Genomic DNA, 20287 nt, shown 5'->3' on the forward strand with positions numbered 1-20287 from the left:
ACATAAAATAAATCACAGCCACCAGCCACTGATACCTTTCTCCTCCTGCACGGACTACTTGCAACACAAGTCATCTACCCACGCATTCATTTAATAAGATCTATATATGTACCACTTAGAATTACAGAGTTGCAAGGGATCCCAAGGATCATTCAGTCCAATGCAGGAATACACAGAATAACTGCCTTGAGACCCCTGGGTATGGGGTAAGGTTACCAAACGTCCCCGTTTGCAGGTACACAGCTGTCCCAGGGCCGGATTTAGGTTTGATGAGGCCCTAAGCTACTGAAGGTAATGGGGCCCTTTAGATGTCCAGCTGTCCTTTGCCAGCAACAAATTGTCACCATTTTTTGTGTTGAATATATGCTATATGGTAATTTATGGACCTAACAGGTATCCAAAGCCATTTGCACATAACAAAATATGTCTTTTATCAAAGCAATTGTTGAACTGAAATACAATTAAGAAGAAGTATATTAATAGTGAAATATTGGGGGGGGGGCAAGAGAGTGGAGCTCCAAGCTATAGTTGTTTAGCTTATACGTAAACCCGGCACTGGCTGTCCCATACAGGGATCGAAGCTGCAGCAACCTCGGTGTTATCCGCACCGAGCTCTTACCAACTGAGCTATCCAGGCTGATTGTAAAAAATAAAAGCAAAAAGCAAACCTCAAAAAGTTCGCAAGAGATGGAAAACAGTTTTTTAAAAAGAGATCAACCAGAAGAACTGACCATTTCAAAGCATTCAAAAAATTAACAACAAGGATAAAGTGAAAGCAGATTAAAACATGCCTCCCTTAAATTCTGAAGTAAAATATGCAGGGCAGCAAGCGGCAGAGGCTGCTGCTCTTCTTCGCCCTTCGCCTTCCCTCCAAGTGTGGGCAGCCTGGCGTCCGCCGGCGCCTTCGGGAGAAGTGCGCATGTCCGCCACAGCCCTTCTCTTTCTCCTGCCCCCCCCAAACCGGAAAACTTTCCAAACGGCTTAGGGAAGTGAGCGAGGATGTGACGTCGTGCGGGAAAGAACGCCGACGTTCCGCTCCGGGCCAGGGCGGGCGGGCGCGCGCTTGTGGCCAGCCATGGCGTACTCGACGTTCCGCAAGGTGGCCCTGGCCTCTTGCTTGGTGCTGTGCGTGTCGCTGCTGCTGCCCAAGGTCTTCCTTTCGCGGGGCTGGAGGCAGCCGGAGCCCAGCGCTGCGCCGCCTACTCTGGTCGCCGCGCCCGAGGGTAAGAGGCCGTCCCGAAGGCCCCGACCGCCCCGAACCCCTTCCGCCACCTCGTGCGTCAAGGGCTGCCGGACTGAGTCATGTGCATGTCAGGGTCACATCTGCACCCCCACCCCACCCCACGTAGCAGCTCCTGGAAACACAAATGTGGGGGTAATATTGGGTGGGATTGCTGTGCAAAATGCCGACGCATTAAATCGCTTTCTCGATATTACTACGCAAGATTAGAGGAAGGTGGGTGGGTGGGGAACCCCAAGGATTTGCAAACCTATGCACACACAAATGCACCCAACCCCTTTTGCAGAGTTCACCCGTGCTGTTTTTTGCACGTGCTTTTTTTCTTTCTTGCACGTGATTTTTTTCTTTCCCCTGCTCTTTCCGCACAGGAATTTTGGAAAGCGGGGTGGCTGGAAGCTCAGGATACCTGTAGCGGGAAGGTGATCCTTGCTCATTTAATTTAGATCGGTCTTATTTGGGATGAAATGGACCATTCACTGAAGAAAGTAAATCGCAGTTCTAACTGCCTTGCCCTCGTTCATTCTCACAACTAAGCGGTTGGGAAGTTCTGTCCGATGTGCTGAAACTGCTTAAGAAGCTGAGTGAATCGGCATTCCAAGTGTTAAATGCCATCAGAACAGACAAAGGGAAGTGCTTCTTCACACAGTGCGTGGTTAAATTACGGAATTCGCTGCTACAGAATGTAGTGATGGTCACCAACGTGGATGACTTTGAAAGGGGCTTAATACAAATTAATGGAGGACCATTTGTTCAATGCCTCCATTGTGCAAGTGTATCAGTCGCTAAGGAACACAAGTAAGGAGTGTGCTGTTGCACTCATGTCCTGTTTGAAGGCATTCCAGAGGCATTTGGTTGCCACAGTGAGAACAAGATGCTGGACTAGATGGGCCTTTGGTCTGATCCAGCAGAGCAATGAAGCTATTACTGAAGCTGCCCCTTGAGTCTAGGACTGAATAAAAAAAAAGTGTGTGAGAGAGAGACTTCACCTTTTGACTAGTTGATATCTTGATTGAAGGAGGTTCAGGTTATTGTATTCAGTGTTAGGAAACGTGCAGTTATTTATACCTCCAGGTTGAGCTGTGGCTAGCAAAGTTAAGATTACGACTTTACCTTACCCGGCCTTTACCATTGAATTCACAGAAACTTTCTTCCAAGATGACATGCATTTTAAATTGTGTTCGTTTTTAAGCCATCCCTTGAAAGCATCAGTTTGCCAGCATCTTGTAGTCATCACATTGTTTTTGTTTTTATAAACTTCAAAATTCCATGTCCACCAATTGTTTTGATGTTTGTTACATTGCTTTGGATATTTTATATGAAATAAAATATAATTTAAACTGTCTGTATCATTTTTTTGCTGCTTTCTGCCATTTCTTTTCTTTTTTTTCAATTTCTGCCAGCCTTTGTGGCAGAAATGGTCACCATTTGCATTATTTTTAAAGTGTCTTTCCTAATGGATATCTGTGATTGTACATGAAGACCAGGGATTTCTCATGTGCAGAAAGAATCTGCACTAGTACTGCAGTATTTCTGCAACTTCTTGCCTTCCTTAATGTGTAGCTGATCTTACTTCTGAAGGCATAGCTGTACATGTGGGGTGATAAGAGCTTAGCGTCCTTCCCTTATTCATTCTCACGCCATTACGTACCACCCATGTCACCTTTTAAAGTTGCACTTTTACTATAGAGCTGCAGGCAATGAATGGTAGAAGTAGCATTTCAGGTGTGTTTAAATTGCCAGAAAAGAAGTACCCCATCTCAGCTATGTTAGCCTTGCTCTCTAAACCATTCATTAAGTACTTTTAAATTGCTGCAGGAAGTGCAAAGCATTTACCGAGTTGGATTTGTTGCCACTTAGTCGCAAGTCTCACTGTGGCAGGAATCAAGCCTCTCTGTCTTTCTGGAATTCAAAGGGGGAAGTATTGGCGTGGCCATATCCCATGAAGTTTGGTGTGGATGCTCATTTTTAAACTGCAGGTTTTTTGTTACAAATTATGCTGTTTGTAACACACTCCTTTTATTCAGCTAAAGCAGGGGTTTTCAACCAGTGTGCCATAGCACCCTGGGGTGTCTGGAATGATGGTCAGCAGTGCCACGAGCAACACTGGCCTCGGTCCCTCCTTCCTTCCCTCCTTTGATGCCCTCTCGTGTCTCTGCCCCTCAAAGACCTGTGCAGTTGTTTATTGCAACAACTCTGGCCACAAGCTCTACAGGCAAATGGTGCCTCTGGGGCTGGCCAGGGGGTGCTGGTTGCCCAGAGCTGAGGTGGCCTTGGAGTAAGCAAGCAAGTGGGTAATGGAGCCCAGCCAGTCCTTGCTATTGGGAATGGACAGACAAGTGGGAGGTCGGGCAGGCAGACAGGTGCTGTGCTGGCCTTTCTCGTACTTGCTGTATGCCTGGGAGCTTAGTGCCTGGAGCCGAAGGGGAGCCTTTCCACCATGCAGGCCCAGCAACTCCTGCTGTTGCCACTGCTACCTCCCAAGGTGAGTAAGATGGTGGCTGCACATTCACCATCAGGCTGCTAAGGCTGGGGGCATCTTTTTCCCTGTGGGTCCCTGTGGGTCGGTGTGAGGAGGCACCTCTCTTTGGGGTGGGGTGAGCGTGTCTCATGGACCAAAAGTGGCTGCGGTGGCTGCCCAGAGGACTTCCAAGGAGATGAGAGGAGGCTGAGGGAACACTCCACAAGGGCTGGTGTTCAAAAAGAGGTATGGGGCTGCTTACTCTGCAGGCAAGGGGTGACATAACTGGGCTTCTGAGGCTCAGAGCAAGTTTCCCCACAGGGAAAGAGTGTAGTTGGTCAAGGGAGCTGTGGACTCAAAAGGGTTCTTGAGCTAAAGCAATGAAGATAATGTTTTTAGCATTCTTGTTTCGTTAAGTAAACAAAGCTTCTGTCAGGCTGAATATCTCACATGATAGTATAAAAGTAGATGGATGTAGCATTCCCTAAGCATAATAAAGTAAATTCCAGTTAGGGATAAAAGTATAGAATGTGTATCCTGTTTCATGACCAAGCATGATATATTGGCACAGGAGAAGGGAGCAGGTGGCGCTGTGGTCTAAACCACTGAACTTCTTGGGCTTGCTGATCGGAAGGTCAGCGGTTCGAATCTACACAAAGGGGTGAGCTCCTGTTGCTCTGTCCCAGCTTCTGTCAACCTAGCAGTTCAAAAGCACGCCAGTGCAAGTAAATAGGTATCAATGCGGCGGGGAGGTATTTCTGTGCACTCTGACTTCTGTCAGTGTTCTAGTCTGCCAGAAGCAATATAGTCATGCTGACCACATGACCCGGAAAGCTGCCTGTGGACAAACACCAGCTCCCTCAGTCTGAAAGCTAGATGAGCGCTGCACCCCCATAGTTGCCTTTGACTGTACTTAACTGACCAGGGGTTCTTTACCTTTATCTTTTTTTGGGGGGGGGACACAGGAACAGTAAATGCAGGGATTTTTTCCCCAGCTGGAACTTGCTGGAACTCAGTTCTGACCCCTCTCTGGTGGGCATGGAGGTGGGGCATGGGGTGGGTATTGTCTAGATGGAGCAGGTCTAGATGCTGGTTTTGTCTGGCTCCTCATATAGTGGGTTAGTAACCCATCTAGTACAGCCACATGCAGCAGCCGTTGGTGTACAACTGCAATTAAAATCTTTGCACATTCTCCTGTGTATCAGAGTATTGGTGTTGAATTATGCAGGGCCACAAAATAAATGGAAGGCCAAGTTGGGAGAACTTTTACAGATCAATCATGGAATCACTGAGCACGCAGTACTTTCATAAATCTTCTTGAAGTCACAACGAGCAGAACTTTACTGATGGCTGATGGGGCAGAATCAGGAGGTTCTCCTGGCAAAAAGTGACTCCTGAGCTATGGCAGGCCAGGCTCTGTAGGGCCATGGTTTTGTTGCCAGGTGTATTCAGGAAAATGGCGGTGGGGTGGGAGGGTAGACTTAGATATCTACCAAGGAACTTATATAAACCTGTCTTGGAACTCCAATGTCTTGTAGAGGCATCTGGGAAATATTCTGTAGTGTGTGCAACATCATGTGGACTAGAGCCAGGCCTGTCAGGACCTCCCTGATCCCCAGTTGAACTGAAAGGTAAGGTTTAAAGCACAGTGGAAACTATCCTGCAGCTACTCATTGCAGGGGGACACTGGTAGTGGTGAGTCAGCTGTCTTAACGTGCTCGTTTGACATTCCTAGATTTTGATAAAAGCTCAGTAAGTTTCTGAGGAACCCCAAGATTTCCCTAAATTGTAGTTCATCAGTGGTTAAGGAATTAAGTATAAACACTGTAGTGCCTTAAATGTCAGGTGACTTTTCTGCAGCCCCCATACAGTTTTGAATTACAGTGTCTGTCAAAATCTGCATAAAATAGAATACAAACTGGTGTGGTTCATTCTGGCAAGGTATGCATGTCAACTTAGCTGGCAGTGTTCCATCTTGGCAAACTTTGGTGCCATAGCAACCTCCCATCATTTTTGATTAATCTCTTTTAGCTTGAGGTCGCATTCACCCTCCAGGAGCGGCATACAAGTGGTGAAGTTTGCCCAAAGTGCACCACCACACACTGTCAGAGACACACAGCTCCCCCTCTTTAGTTGATTTGTGGAGATCAGTTGAGAAAGGGGCTATTGCTCCCCCTCCACCCGTCAAATGACAGTTTGCATCCCCATAAAGACATTGGGCTCTGCCATCCTGTCCCTGCCCCAGACTGTGACTACTTTTTCTTTTTGCCGCTGCCACCAAAATTGATGGGTTCCTGAGGCAGGCCTAAGAAGCTGGATTAGTTCCTCAAACCGGTTGTTTAGGTGTTCCCACTTTGTGCCTTTCAACATACATTGTTATCCAGTGCTCATTCAATTGGATTCTTGACAGTAATTAATATGTCAATTACCATATGTTAAAATTGCCGTATGGTTTCTGATGATGGGGACTTATTGATAGAAATGTCAAACAGTCATTGCTATATGTGCAATCTTGTGTGAAAAAATATGGGTGTATGAACACCTTATTAAGGACTCCTCTATACAGCTGCAAATAGAACGTTTTAAGTCTGTTGTAAAGTGCATTATACAAATGTGACACTAGATGGCGATGGCAAGCTATGGCAAATTCGATACATGGTTCAAAGCATTTTTTTAAGGCATTTTCATAGCGTTTTTTATATGTGTCTAGATTCCACCTAAGATTCATATTCAGAGGATAGAACAGGACTTAAAACACAACACATCCCTTTAAGAATGGATCTTTTTAACCTTGATTTTCAGGAAAGACCAGTCAGTTTCCTCCAACAATGCATCCCCAGATGTCTCCAGAAACCAGACCACCCACTACCCATTTCCCAAGGTCTCATCTTGCGGAAGCAGTTGCAAAGGCCAAGGGTGGAGGTGGAGGCGGCGGTGGAGGTGGAGGAGGTGGCGGCGGCAGTGGAAGAGGTCTTGTGGGACAAGTCATCCCAATATATGGATTTGGGATCCTTTTATACATATTGTACATTCTTTTTAAGGTAAGAAATACCACTTCACCCTTAAAGTTGCATCAGTACAGTTTCTTAAGCAGTGAGTGATTGACCTAGTTCACATGTCATGGTAAATCTAAGGGCTCTTTTGCTTCTCTCCACTAGTATTAGGGTGAAACGAATACTTAGTTCATATGGTCACATGCCGGAGGAGAAGATCAAGAGCTTCTGTTTTGAAACTAACTGTATTTCCCTGTAATGATCAAACTTGTTAGTGGTTCTTTTGAAAACTACCAAAAAACCCTCTACTTAGTAAGCATAAACGAAAAGCAAACTGTGGTTTCTGATCCTGATATATTCAGCAACTAGAGTTTGAACAAAATCGTAATTCCCCAAGTTAGGACTTCATAGGGAACTGTGGTTAGTTTAAAATTGAAAGCAGAAGCTTTCAAACCTGGCATGTGGCGGTAGAGTAAGCCATGGCTTGCCTCAACTCATTTTCATAACTTTGGTTTCCTTTTATGTTTTAGCTGAGGCTGTTAATGTCTTTCTAGAAACACCTATGTCACTTCTGTCACAACAATAACCCTTTCCAATTAATAGCTTTCTTCTAAGGGGAAAACCACAACAGTTGAGCGGAAATGTCCTCCGTCATCATCTGGAAACACAAACAGGAAAATCAGTAAGTAGCATTTCCAAGACTGAATTGAAATGGCATCCAAAATTGGCTCTCTCTTGGAAAATAAATCTAGCAGCACGATAGATGAGGCAATGTGATTATTATTATTACTACTAGTAGTAGTGAGTGATAGTCAATGTTTGTCACACTGAGTAAACCCATTGAAATCGGTGGGATGAAATCCAAGGGGAGAAATTGGATATCACCCATTGAGTTTGTTACTTTCAACACAGTCAGATTCTGTGTGTATGCAGAAGTAAATCCCACTCTTGTTAAATTGAGCTTACCCCACATAAACTATGCATAGAGTTGCAGCCTTGATCTCCTTCTTCTCAACAAAAATAATTGTTAGCTTTCCTCTTATTCTGAACATCCCTTATGTCATTAGACTGTGTGGTTTTCTATGTCGTAGCCTTTCCTGTCTCGAGGCATTTACAATCAGCCAGTCGCTCTGCATGTAGCTGCTTATGAGCAATTGGGTGCATTATATATGCTTCTCCTAGCCTTAGGGAAATTTTCCTTTTCCTTTCATTCTGCCTGGGAAGAATAAAAAGATTATTTTCATTAGTTCTGTTTACCAGTAAAGCCCTCTTAGTCGCCTCTCATGGTTCCCTCGGAACAAGTTCTATTTTGTTTGCTGCACATTCAGAACAAATACATGCTGATTGAATGGAGTGAATTGTCAGAGCTGCCGCTGATGCCTTTTGGGACCACATTTATTTTGCAGCTGACTATGAGCTTGCCCAACTTCAAGATAAGCTGAGAGAGACTGAAGAAGCCATGGAGAAATTAATCAATAGAGTGGGACCCAACTGTGAAAGGTATGTGGCAGTTACTCTTGTTCTGGCAGATTAAAAAGGGTGGGTTCTTTTTGTATTTCTCTGTTCCCAATAAAGCAAATTAGAACATTGCAAATAAAAATATGCTGTCAAATAAAAAACTGCATCTCTTAAACATCTTATAATTTGGAGGTACTTTTACTCAACGCTTTCCTCTTCCAGTTCTATGTTAAACTAAATTCAGCATTTTGAGTTAAACTAAAAGAAATATGGATGCACGTGATTTCTGGTGTGGTGTTTCACTAGCTTTGTAGCTTCATAAATCCATTAAACACAGAGGTTGATACTCCTGTGTAGACCCTTTTAAAACAATGGCTCTCCAAGTCCATTCATTTCAATGGGCCTAATCTGAATATGATTTAGTTGGATGTCACCCAGAGATTGTAAAGAGATGACGTCAACTCTGTTACAATGTTCTGCATAAATGGATTGATGCCTTCTTAACCTCTATAAATTCCATTATGGAATTTCAGAAGGAATGCCAATATTTATAACTTCCGGCAGTATTCCATGTGTTCACAGTAGATGGGAAATGAAAAAGAGGGTGGCTTGATGGGTTAAGTAAGAAAAGAAAAAATATCCCAGATCAGGCAATAAATAGACACTTTTGTATGGTCTATAATTAAGTTATTTGTCTGAGTACTGTTTGTTTGAACTATCCTTAGTACCTACTAGATTAAGAATATTTATAAATACAGAACTAAAGATACTCACTCTTCCCAGTCTTTGCCATGCTGATGTGAATGGCCTATTTGCTACCCTTCACTGCAGATCATATTAATCTGTAGCCTATCTTCCAGCTGCCTGCTCATCTGATGCACAGATCGCAAGGCTCTTTTCCTTATGCTTGGCATCCAAAAGCATAGGTGCATATTTATCCCAAAATAAGTCCCACTGAATTCAGCAGGTCTTGCTTTCAAGTAAGTGTGTTTAGTATTGCCGCCTAAAGCTAAGTCTCCAATCAGTTTGACACAAGAGACTGACCAAGGGGAAGGATGTAGCTCAGTGGTAGAGCATCTGCCTGGCATGCAGAAGGTCACAGGTTCAGTCCCCAGCGTGTCTGGGTGAGAGATTGCAGTGTGAAAGTCTGGAGAGACCTGCTGCCATCGGTGTAGACAAAACTGATGGACCAATGGTCATAAAAACATGATGCTCCTGGTCTGATTCAGCATAAGACATCTTCCTGTGTTTTAGAATGGAACGGTGGACCATAAGCACAGATGCAGACAGGTTTCCTCTACTATTTGATTCTTCATAGATAAGGTTGCTGAAGTTATCTGTGGAAAATTCAGCTAAAACTGGAGTTCTGATTGAAATGGTACCGGTATAACATTTCAGATGGCTTCTGTGTGGCATACAGTAAACAGAACACATGCAGGCAAATTGTTAGCCACGCTGCGCTGTGTTTGCCTCTTGCCAGTGTTGGATGCCCTAGTTAGGAGCCTGGTCACTGATAGAGAAACTATAACAGTAATAAAGTCTGGGATTAGAGTTGCCATTGGCCATTAAAAACATCACTCAAAGCAAAGCAAATTTTTGAAGAAATGTTGCTCAGGAGCCAAAAGAATTCTGATAAGACCAGCAACGTTTCTCTAGGCAAAGCAGTTCTGCAGATTCCTAAACAATCCAGCTTCGTAAGATTCGCCCTTAGGCCAGAGCCACGACACTGTGCATCTTCCCTTTTATTTAGAGGCATCTTACTTTGCTAGTCTTGCTGCTTTCTAATGACATGATATAGAAAGGCCTCGTCACAATATCTTGCTATTCCTGTGAGGTAAAGTCTCTCTCATTAGGCAACCCAGTACCCATAGCAAAGACAAAGTGGCTTTGATTTTTTTTCTGCCTGTCTGGAGGTGACAGTCTTTCAAAAGGCACACGTTAGTTTGATAACCGTCAGGGTTAGCAGAGGAGATGTTATCTTGAAAGCAGAAGAATTTCAATAGCAGGAAGGGGTTCAGTTCCTGATTAGGTAGGTTTACATGTTATGTACTTGGAGAAAAGTAGGTGGAGAAGGGAGGAGACCCGCAAAAGCTATGACAAATGGAAAAGGAAATATATTTCCTAGAGACTGATATGCCTCATTAAGGGTCGTGTTCATTCTAAAAAATAATGAGAGAAAATCCCTACTGGTTTTAAATAAAAGGACCAGAGGCCTTATGCGTAATTGTTTCAACCAAGTTGCTACTGTACTATTCCTTTTACTGTTTTAAAGATTTGACCTAGAAAACTCAGGGTGCTTCCAAACTACTGATATTTTTTTTTTGATATTTCAGTGAAATTTAGGTTTCAGACAATTAAAGTCGATCAGGCACTCTTTTGCAACAAACCTGCTCTCCCTCCAGGCCCATTTTGCTGTAAGGAAATAATAATAATAATAATAATAATAATAATAATAATAATAATAATAATTTATTTGCCCTTCATCCAAAGAACTCAGGGAGGTTCACAAGATAAAGTCAAAGAGAGAGCACAAAATGAATAGATAAAACAAAACAGAACAATAACCCCCTTCCTGCAATCACATTAAAAAGGCCATAGAACATTAAACAGCCAGAGGCCTGGTTGAAGAGGGAATGCATTGGAAAGTGTGGGGTAACAACTGCTTGTTGCATTGTCACAGAAGCTGCGAGCAATCAAATGGGAATGGAAGCTCCATGGAGAGCCAATGTTGTCTCGCCTTCCTGTAAATTTTGTGCAAACCAGTTGGGATGATTGCTCCATAAACTGGTCAGCTGGAAGCGACTTCTCAACAGATACAGAAGAACCATTGGGTTGCAGAGTCCAACCCACTTTGATGCATGCGTTTTATTTATTTGGTTAGAAAGCCGGTTGTGAGCTGACAGGAGCAGTTGTCTAAAATACCTGGAGGGCACCAGGTTGATAAAGGCTTTCACAAGCAATAGGTTGGATTCTTCTTTACAAATTTGTAAGATCAGAACTAGGCATGCTTCCCCCGCCCCTCCATAGCTGTCTGACGGTTCCTTTTCCTAACTTTGGAGAAAAAATATATAAGTAATTTGAATGCTTTCCTCTTTCTGTGATATTTAATCAGCATGGGATAAAATGATGATAAAAATTATGAGCCACTTGATCTTTCTCAAATAGATGAAAATAACACAAAAGGTCACTGTTTCCATCTATTTCCTAGTCACTAATACTGTTCATCTATTATATATATAAAGCTCTCTGTGTTATTATTGCGCAGTGGCAAGAATTTATTTTACTGTGAGCAATAAAACAAATCGCCAAACGGTATTTTGATGGTCTTAGGGCATGGTTTGGAGGCACACAAGGTCCCCAACTTGCTGAAGCTAAGCAGGACTGGGAACCGCATGTATGGGTTGGGTTCCATAGTGGAAGAAAGGTGGGATATAAATTAAATAAAATTTTAAGAGAGAGAAATAGGGATTCAGACAAAGATTTAATCAGTTACTTCATTTTTCTTCCTTTCTCCTTTTTTCCAGTTTATTTGTTTTTTTGAAAAAATAAAGTTTTTTTAAAAAAATTATTTATGATTTTCAGGTTTTATACATTTCACTAATTTTAAAACCATTTTAACATTTCAAAACTTGACTTCCTTCCCCCTCTTTCAGCAGTTCCTTAAATTTATTTTTAATATCTTCTGCATATCCAAATTAACTTAATTTGCTCATTAATTCATCTACTTTAAATATATACTCTTATAAGAGTATATATTTAAAGTAGATGAATTAATGAGCAAATTAAGTTAATTTATTTGGTTTACACTGTAAATATTCAATAAACCATTTCCATTCTTTTATTAAAACATTTGTTATCGTGATTTCTTATTCTTCCGGTAACTTTTGCCATTTCTGCATATTCCATAAGTTTTTGTATCCATTCTTCCTTCGCTGGGACGTCTGCTTCTCTCCATTTTGGGGCAAGTAACATTCTTGCAACTGTAGTAGCATACATAAATACATTTCTATACAGTTTAGGTAGTTCTGTCCCTATATTTCCCAAAAGAAATCAGTTACTTCAGGTCAACATGTGAAATGTAGCCACCTGCTTTCTTGGTACCTTGCCTTTCCCAGTTCCCTTGCATCTGTACCCTTTCATTTCGCCCACAAAAGCTGTGATGTTAGTTGGCATTCCACAACTGTGCCTGTAGGTGGATTGATTTAAATTATTGATTTTTAAATTATGTAAATCAGCCAGAAAAAAATGCCATTTTCAATCACCAATAGTATCTCATTGATGCTACTTCATTTATTTTCTAAACAATGGTGTGAATCATATTAATTGGCAAAAAGGAGAATATTATTTACACTGTTTCAATCTTACAACTAGGTCTTTCATCTCCTTGTATGCTGTCCTTTTTAAAAAAACCGATAGAGTGAATGCCTTTAAAATAAGGCCTTTTTATGATTCCCCGTGGCAGTTGGTGAGGTTAAGTATGGGACTATATTGCAGTCTTTTTTATTGGACATTGGGACATCTTAATTGGCTTGCATGGTTACTTTTTTCATGCTTGTTCACTAGGACAGAGAACCATTCCTCTAAAACTCACTCGGATATTGCCAGTCATGTCCAGTAGTAGGTTTGAGCTGTTGTCGTGGGGTTTTTTATGCCTATTCCATGTTGTTGTTTAGTCGTTTAGTTGTGTCCGACTCTTCGTGACCCCATGGACCAGAGCACTCCAGGCACTCCTGACTTCCACTGCCTCCTGCAGTTTGGTCAAACTCATGCTGGTAGCTTCGAGAACACTATCCAACCATCTCGTCCTCTGTCATCCCCTTCTCCTTGTGCCCTCCATCTTTCCCAACATCAGGGTCTTTTCCAGGGAGTCTTCTCTTCTCATGAGGTGGCCAAAGTATTGGCGCCTCAGCTTCACGATCTGTCCTTCCAGTGAGCACTCAGGGCTGATTTCCTTCAGAATGGATAGGTTTGATCTTCTTGCAGTCCATGGGACTCTCAAGAGTCTCCTCCAGAACCATAATTCAAAAGCATCCATTCTATTCCATAGTCGGCCCCAAAACGTCACGACTGATCAAGAGAAAAGACTACTTCAGCAGCTCCGAGAAATTACGAAGGTCATGAAAGAAGGCAAACTCATAGATGGAATCTCCCCAGAGAAAGAAGCTGAAGAGGCTCCGTATATGCAGGACTGGGAAGGTAAGGAAGACCTTTCTATTTATATGAAGGAAGAATGAGTGTGCTGCTGTTTGTTTTTGCTTTTCCTTTAAAAGAAAAGCTTATCACAGGAAGCCATTCAGTATTTAAAGGCATCTGAGCACCTGGCTCTCTTAACAAGAGAGAATCCATTGATTGCTTAAGCATCTCAGACTAGCCAGCTGTAGTTTGTTGTTCATGAGGGCTTATAGCACTATGCTACAAAGCTGAGGGACAGGAGGGCTCCTTGGTAATATCTAGGGATGGGGGGAGAAACTTTATTCCTTTTGTATTTGAAGGCAAACCTACCTGATTTGCCCTTACCAAAACAATACACGAACTGTAACATCACTTCCTTTGACATCCACACTTCTCTGAATTTTGCAATGCAGTTCTCTAGAAAAGTAAATGTGAACAAAAATGCATATGCTAGGTAGACTGCCACTTACATAAAAATGCATATAGTGGTGAACGTAACATACAGAAATGCATAATATTTGTGGGGAACTGCTTTGCAAAAACGTGTGTATCGGGCAAAATTCAATACAAGAAATGTGCATGTTAGGATAATTTCAGACTCAAGTGCTGATTTTTTTTAAAAAAACAAACCACATACCGATGGGGAATTGTAGAGAACTGAATTTAAGACTGGGAAAATGAAAACTGAATGAAATCAAAATTGCCATTTTCACACACCCTGAGCTAACATTTGAGGCTGTTGTAGAGTAGCTCCCCCAGTCTACATAGGGAGGACTACTGTGCCCTGGGTTGGGCATCTTTAAAAAGAATCTTATTGCCACTCCAGTGTCTTTCTGCAGATGGATCAGTATCATTCTTTTTATCTCTACCAGTCTGTGCTTCATTTAGTGGCTGCACAGGTGAAAGGCAGGTGGTTTCTACCATGGAGGTAGAAGCAGGTGGTTTTTGTGACCCACCAACTCTCTTGCAGGAATTGATCCAGGGGTTGAGAGAAACTGCTCAGATTTGACCACTGTTAATACCTGTGTTGGTGAACCACAGTTAATGGTGGGGAGAGGGGATTTGCTCTAGGAAGGCAGTGTGCAATCGAAGAACTAAATCCCAATTTGTTAATCCTGGTTAGCAAGGAGCCATTAGTATGTCTAGACCAGTCCCGTATGGATGCAGGACAGATCTCATTCTAAAACACATAAGCAATTGATGACATTTCAGCGACTAGATGATCTCTTCTGGCTGCAGCCTCAAATCAAGCACACTGATTTGAAAGTGCCACTGAAATCAGTGTCACTTCCTACAGGAATTCAGGTGTTTGTATGGCTGAACAGATCCAGTGATACCATGAACAAGGTGCCTGGCATGATTGTTCCATCTAAGACGAGTTTATTTTATGTTCTAAGGTTATCCAGAGGAGACCTATCCTGTCTATGATAACTCTGACTGCGTCAAGCGCAGACAGGACACAATCCTTGTGGATTACCCTGACCCCAGCCAGCCTTCGGCTGAAGAGATAGCAGAGAGAATGGCGTTTGTGGACGATGAGGAGTGTTTATGTAGTGAAACCGTTTTGTCTGCTCTCGCCATAGTGAACAGTGACCCTGCAGCAGCCCACGAGATGGAGGGCCAGCACGGTGACCAGAGTGGCACTGGCCACGACCCTGAGAAGTGCTACTGCTGCCACTTCGAAGAGGACGACCCTGCTGTGATAGCGGAGAACGAGGGCTTCTACCCCGAAAACTGCGGTGAAATGGAAGATGCTGCAGCCCAGGAGGAGCTGCTGCTAGATTCCGACCTTGAAAATGCTGCACCCCAAGAGCAGAACGAGGAAAATCCAGACGAAATGGGCATTCTGAGGAAGCGAAACACGAAGGGCATAGCGTTGCTGGGACACTGAGGATCAAACGCGGAAGGCTATCTCTCCTTCTAGAAACTGGGCTAAACTGCTGCTTGCAAGACAAAGGCTTGTCTCCGTTGTTGCGTACCCAGCTGCTGCATATCTTTTGCGTTTGCTGCTTATTTGGATCGAAAATGAGTAGCCCCCCACTAGTTCATCAGCCTGGTCACTTCAGCATCAACTGCCTTGCAATCACAGAATCATCGTTGGAAGGGACACCAAGGATCATCTAGTCCAACCCCCTGCAATGCAGAAATCTCAACCAAAGCAACCATTACAGATGGCCTCCAACCTCTGCTTTAAAGCCCCCAAGGAAGGACAGTCCGCTGAGAGAGTCCATCCTACTGTTGAACAGCTCTCACCGCCAGAAAGTTCTTAGTTGAAATCTCCTTTCTAGTAACTTGAAGCCATTGGTTCGGGTCCTACCCTCCAGAGCAGGGGAAAACAAGCTTGCTCCATCTTCCGTGTGACAACCCTTTAGATATTTGAAGATGGCTATCATGCGTATCTCCTCTCATTCTCCTCTTATTCAAGCTAAGCATACCCGACTCCCTCAATTGTTCCTCAGAAGGCTTGGTTTCCAGTCCCTTGCTTGCTATAGCCTCCCAAGGCGTCTAAATCAAGATAGCTTCCCATTGTGCCTTCTTTCAGCCTCTCCTCCTGTATAAAGTAATCCAGTAGGGAATTTTCCCACTGTACTTCTAACACCTTCACCAATGTTAACCATTCGTCAGGTTGAGGCAGCCTGTTTTAGATACCCTTAAAAGGATAGCAGATAATCAGTTTTTATATTTGATTATCATATTTGATTTGCGTAAAGTAGTTGGCGTTTTATTTTATTTTTTGCCTCTCTCTTGGGTGTCTCTTGTTGCAGACCAAAATCCTTCATGCTCTTGTAATGAGGAAATCGTAAGGTGAAAAGGGTGTCTTAATGCCGTTCCTTACGTGCAAGTGTTAGTTGATTTTCTTGGCTGATAAGCACAAGGAATTTCTGGGAAATTTAGGGGCAAATCTTAATACCACCCACTGCCTAGCAGGACTCAATGGAGATAGGGGGCCAGTGGGGGAGGCAAGCAGATGGCTGTGCCAGCCTGGAGCTGGCACAGTGATGAGGCACTGATCTGGCATGATGCTGCTATCTGACAAACATGGTGCCAGCTCTGGTTCCAACTGATCCCAGGCTGGCCCAGCCCCTTTGCCCCTGGAATGCCCCATTGCAGAGCCTTCCACTGGCTGTTGCTGCTGGGGATTCCACCAGTGGCACTTCTGCCCACCAAGATCTTGGGCAGTCAGAAGGGTGATGTCTGTATCGATGGAGTGATGCTTGCAACCAAGTTGGCAGAGGCAGGTGGGACGCCTACTTAAGTGATAGAGGTGGGTGGAGAGATGCTTCTGCCCAATCCAACCCTCCCCCCCCCCAGCCTGGCACAAGGGTGTGTGCCAAATTATCTCTTTTTTGTTGTATAAACAAAGAAGAGGGTTTCTTTTTCCAGGTCACTTGTGGAATGAGCAATCCATTTCACCTCGCCTGTGGCTCGAGATGGCAGCCCTTCCTGTGGCTCAAGGCCTACTTACCACACGATTCCACATGAACTTCAAGGCCAACTTTTTCAAAATGCACTCACAGTTAAAGTCTGCAAGCAAACCGCAAGGGCATGATTTTTGGAGGAGAGCAAAACAGAGGACCAAGATGCGTCGTTTGACAGATGAATTAACAGCTTCTTCAGAAAACCTGCTTCACTTGCCCAATGAAATCGCAGAAAGAAAGGGATATCCAGGGATCAAAGCAAAGAAATGAAGACGCCAAGCGGCATAACACTCCTTCTCTGAGGCCTAAAAGTACATGAGTAGTTTGTCTCCCTATTTTTCTTTTTCTACTAAAGGTTTTATCATTTCTTTTGATGTTGCAATTATTTATGAAAGCACTATTTATTTATTTATTTATTTATGCAGGTATTTATATAGCACTGTATTGCTAAATATCACAACAATCCGAATACAATAAAACACAACTATAAGCTGTACAAAATAACCACTTAAATGACTGGTCAATCAATAACACTTAAAAAAAAGACAATGGGGAAAAACCCTGCATATGCTTGTTGGCATACAGGGGTTGTTTTGAGGGCTCTTTTTCCTTACAAGAATTTGGGTTTAGAAGAGATGCTGAAAGCATAAGAAGGATCACTTTCTCCCATGTCAGCTTTTCATAGCCCAATCCCATGCAGGTTTACTGAGAAGCAGCAGTGGCTTGAAGGAAGTAGGAAGGGGGCACAGTGCTGGCACTGCAGTCATTGGGATGAGGCAGGACAAGGTGGTGATGGGGCTGGGGAGCTCCAGCGGGGCACAGTTGCACATACACTTAAGGGGCCATTGCCACCAACCTTGTCATGATCACCCTGCTTCATCCCAGTGAGCTCACTGCTGCCAAGAGTAGACCACTCCTTTGGCCTACTCGCCTGCAATGGACCACTGCTCAGCTCCAGGGTTTGCTCCCAGGAAATTGTGGTTAGTATTGTAGGCAATCGGGTGCAGTCCTGTGTATTGTCTGCTCAGGAGTAAGTGCCAGTGAATTGAGTGAGACTCAACTCCGAAGAAATGTGCATAGGATTGTGGCCTTAGAGTGGAATTCCGTGTTGTGCTGTTACAACCATCTGTGCAAGCACATCAGCTTATAAGAAGGAGCGATCTCTTCCTCTTTCCCCGTGAGCTGTTCTGGGGATTCTCACAAGAAGCCAGTTTCAGGGAGTGCAGGGGAAGGAAAGGGGAGAAGGCCCTGTTGTGCAAGTGAAAGTTCATTAGATGACTCCTGTCCCATGTATGTAACATAGGAGGCAGACCGTCCATTGGAACATCATGCAGATGTAGCTATCCAGTAGATTGCTAGGAACTTCTCGAGAAGGTGACTCCATAGAGCCATTATGGCTAATTCAAAGTGTGGTTGTATTGTAGGGTACAATGAGAATGTCAACAGCTGCACTTATAAAATGGGAGGGATGTAGGGAGGGTTAATTTTGGTTGGGTTTTCATTCTGCAGCAGGAAAGATTGTATGTGTATGTTGTCTTACGTTGTGTGGCTTCTGCTGCTAGAAAGTCTGCCTTTTGGAAACTGTCCTGCTTTAATAACTAGGGGCTGAAATGTTAGATATGCCTGGCCAGTAGAAATGCTTCTGTATTATAAGTTTCTGTTCCAGGAATAAGGGACTTGGGTCATTCCAGTTCTCCATGCCTTTAGCAAAGATCTGCTTTAGCGAAGTTGATAATCAGTTCAGCACCATTTCATGGCCCATGTTGGACATTACAGAAACCTGCTTTGAAAATAGTTTGCAGCACTAAGTGAATGGAAAATACCAGAGGAAATTTTGTAAGCATATTTCTCTTTTGCATCCATATTTATTTTTAAATTTGTTTATCTGTCTGAGTAAAATGAGGAACAACATTCCAGTATATATTTCGTGTGTGTTCTCTGGAATAAGCAATGTGACTTTCAAAAAGAATGGCAGACAGTTACGTTTCCCATTTTAATGCTGAGTGTGAAAAGACCATTCAGCTTACCGTGAATGGAATTTCTGGATTTCATAGAAACTGCTACCATAGAGAGGGCTATGCTCCCTTTCCAGCAGCCAATTGGCAACGTTGCAAGTTCAAAACAGGTAACTAGGAAATATATCCTTGGCTCTACCCTGCCCTGAAGGGAATCAGGTTTTTTTAATGACAAGCCCCAAAGTGGAGACAGCTACTAAAACTACATTACTATAGAACAATGAGTAAACTAACCGTTGCTTGAAACGGAGGCTCACTGGCAGAGGGAAGAACAGAATAACTTTACAGAGGATAGGTAGAATTTGTTCTGGGTAGTTCAGAGGCAGCCAGATTAAGCCCAGGTGGGGCTGGTGGCAGTTTCTACAAGATCCAGAAATCCCATTCATGGTATGTAGAACAGTCTTCTCTCGAGATTTCCTGGTAGAAGCTGCCACCATAGAGACGTACCAGAGCTTACAGACCCTTCGAGGGTGGGATCAGTGTGTTGCTGCTACTGAGAACTGTAGCGTTCTCCTACCAAAGGCTGCCTCAGCCGAGGTGGATGGAGGGGTGCTCTACATGTTTTGTGTAGGGGAGCACTGATCCTGATCAGAGGAGTCAGGTTATGACTCCTCTTAGCCATCAAACCAAGGTGGCGGATGTGGCTTTCTTACCAAGAGAGAGTGGGTGAAAGCAGATGGACAGAGAGAACATTTGATGACTAGATCTTCAGTGGTCTGTGGACATCCTGGAAAGACAGCACTACCCCTTCTTCAGTGGCAGTTACTACTAGGAGATCCAGATAATGTGGTTCCACCTTTTCTTTCTGGATTTTGAACAGCCACCTTTCTTGCAGAAATTTCACAGTCGAATCCTTCCTTGGAATGCAGTCGTAGTGAAATTCAGCTGAGAAAGTTTTCATATCTGTCCAATGCACAGATTTCCCATGGGCCAGGAAGGGGAAAGCAGTTATGGTAAGAAGAGACAGCAATCTTGGAGCCACATGGTAAATGAGTAAGGACCACGTATATAAAAAAAGCATGTTTTTTGGAGGGAAGGCACAATTCTTTGAAACAAATTCAAGTTTAATTTTTTTTCTGCACAAGTTTTCTGTATTGACATGTACTGTACTCTCTACAACAGACACAATGTAATTATGTGAAAATACCAAATTAGTTGTACACATACTGATAAATAAATACATTTGCTTCAGAATACCAAAGTGTTTTTTAAAAATTGACTTCATAAAAGCACATTTCCCCCCTCAGATTTATCTAAAACTCCATATAGTTTGAAACGAACGAACAAAAGAATGCCTGACTGCTCCAACAGGACAAGACAGTCTTGTGCAAATGGACAGAACACATTCTAAGCATTATGCAAAAATATGACTAATTAAATATTTGTTCGGTCCTAATTCCTCTTAGCCCACTCCCACCCACGTTTTGTTTAAAACCCAAAGACAATTTAAAACAAATTGAGACAGGAACATTGTCAAATTCTACTAGAATGATCATTGGTTTGTTTTAAGAAAGGCACAGTGATGAATTAGA

General features: G+C 43.2%; 1 protein-coding gene across 1 annotated transcript; it reads left to right on the plus strand.

Moving 5' to 3' along the window:
• The first annotated feature begins 979 nt into the window (after nucleotides 1-979).
• RIC3 (RIC3 acetylcholine receptor chaperone) lies at nucleotides 980-15994 on the plus strand. The gene is made up of 6 exons (XM_053392170.1): nucleotides 980-1223; nucleotides 6501-6739; nucleotides 7295-7373; nucleotides 8098-8191; nucleotides 13197-13345; nucleotides 14719-15994. The coding sequence occupies exons 1-6, from the start codon at nucleotides 1076-1078 to the stop codon at nucleotides 15210-15212; spliced, it is 1203 nt and encodes a 400-aa protein (XP_053248145.1). The 5' UTR covers nucleotides 980-1075; the 3' UTR covers nucleotides 15213-15994.
• The last annotated feature ends 4293 nt before the right edge of the window (nucleotides 15995-20287 follow it).

The sequence above is a fragment of the Podarcis raffonei genome, chromosome 1, assembly GCF_027172205.1.
Source record: "Podarcis raffonei isolate rPodRaf1 chromosome 1, rPodRaf1.pri, whole genome shotgun sequence".
NCBI classification, from domain to species: domain Eukaryota; kingdom Metazoa; phylum Chordata; class Lepidosauria; order Squamata; family Lacertidae; genus Podarcis; species Podarcis raffonei.

Coding starts and splice junctions, on each gene's coding strand:
- RIC3 (XM_053392170.1), top strand. CDS start 1,076: ATGGCGTACTCGACGTTCCGCAAGGTGGCCCTGGCCTCTTGCTTGGTG. Junction 6,740..7,294: donor TATTGTACATTCTTTTTAAG/GTAAGAAATACC, acceptor TCCAATTAATAG/CTTTCTTCTAAGGGGAAAAC. Junction 13,346..14,718: donor GTATATGCAGGACTGGGAAG/GTAAGGAAGACC, acceptor TTATGTTCTAAG/GTTATCCAGAGGAGACCTAT.